The 1,156-nt window shown below is 43.8% G+C and overlaps 1 protein-coding gene across 1 annotated transcript; it reads left to right on the top strand.

Annotated features, from left to right (window-relative positions):
* Positions 1-942, top strand: LOC101717692 (olfactory receptor 5D18-like). Its single transcript, XM_004875238.1, has one exon. It carries the CDS (start codon positions 1-3, stop codon positions 940-942), a length of 942 nt encoding a protein of 313 aa, XP_004875295.1.
* The last annotated feature ends 214 nt before the right edge of the window (positions 943-1,156 follow it).

Here is a 1,156-nt window from a genome sequence, read left to right as displayed (position 1 = left end):
ATGTTGGTGACCGAGACAAACAAAAGTGGGGCCTTGTTTGCCCTCTTGGGCTTCTCAGATTACCCAGCCCTGCAACTTCCGCTCTTCCTGGTTTTCATGGCCATCTACAGCGTGACTGTGGTAGGGAACATGGGGATGATTGTTACAATCAAAATTAACCCCAAGCTGCACACCCCCATGTACTTGTTCCTCAGCCACCTCTCATTCGTGGACTTCTGCTACTCCTCCATCATTGCTCCCAGGATGCTGGTGAACCTAATTGCAAGTGATAGAAGCATTTCATTTTCAGGATGTATAGCACAATACTTTTTCTTTTGTACATTTGTGGTAACTGAAGTATTTTTATTAGCAGCGATGGCCTATGACCGCTTTGTGGCCATCTGTAACCCCCTCCTCTACACAGTTGCCATGTCCCAGAAGCTCTGTGCCATGCTGGTGGTGGGGTCATATTCACTGGGGGCAGCTTGCTCCTTGACACTGACATGCTCTGCTTTGCAATTATCTTTTCGTGGTTTCAACATCATCAACCACTTCTTCTGTGAGTTCTCCTCACTGCTCTCCCTCTCTTGCTCTAATACGTATATTAGTCAGATACTATTGTTCATTTTTGCCTTATTTACCGTAATTAGCACATTCTTTGTAGTCCTCTTATCTTATTTGTTCATTGTAGTTACCATCCTCAAGATGCGCTCAGCCAGTGGGCGGCACAAGGCTTTCTCCACCTGCGCCTCCCACCTGACGGCCATCAGCATCTTCTACGGCACCATCTTCTTCCTCTACTGTGTGCCCAGCTCTAAGAGCTCCATCCCTACAGTCAGAGTGGCCTCCGTGTTTTACACTATGGTGATCCCCATGCTGAACCCCCTCATCTACAGTCTGAGAAATAAGGAGGTGAAAGACACTGTCTGCAAGTTTATGAACACAAAATTATTTTCTTATTAAGCAGGTATTTTAGTTGAGTTCGGCCCTCATGTAAAATTGTTTTTCTACAAGTTGATTTTAAAGATGCCATTAAAATTAGTAGTTAGTTTTGTATAGTGGAACAGAAGTAGACTTTCCTTTCAAGAGGCTAAGCTGGGCTATTCTTTTCCTTCTTGCACACATTAATAATCCTTCTGACCTTTAATCTTCTTTCAACAAGTTTCATTTAACATAT

The sequence above is a fragment of the Heterocephalus glaber genome, unplaced genomic scaffold (genome assembly GCF_053883595.1).
Source record: "Heterocephalus glaber isolate CG9 unplaced genomic scaffold, H.glaber_assembly_v1.0 deba00001805, whole genome shotgun sequence".
Taxonomy (NCBI): Eukaryota; Metazoa; Chordata; class Mammalia; order Rodentia; family Bathyergidae; genus Heterocephalus; species Heterocephalus glaber.
This window is presented reverse-complemented; position numbering and strand designations above follow the sequence as displayed.

What these genes read in the sequence shown, in the direction of transcription:
- LOC101717692 (XM_004875238.1), top strand. Translation starts at nt 1, where the DNA reads ATGTTGGTGACCGAGACAAACAAAAGTGGGGCCTTGTTTGCCCTCTTG.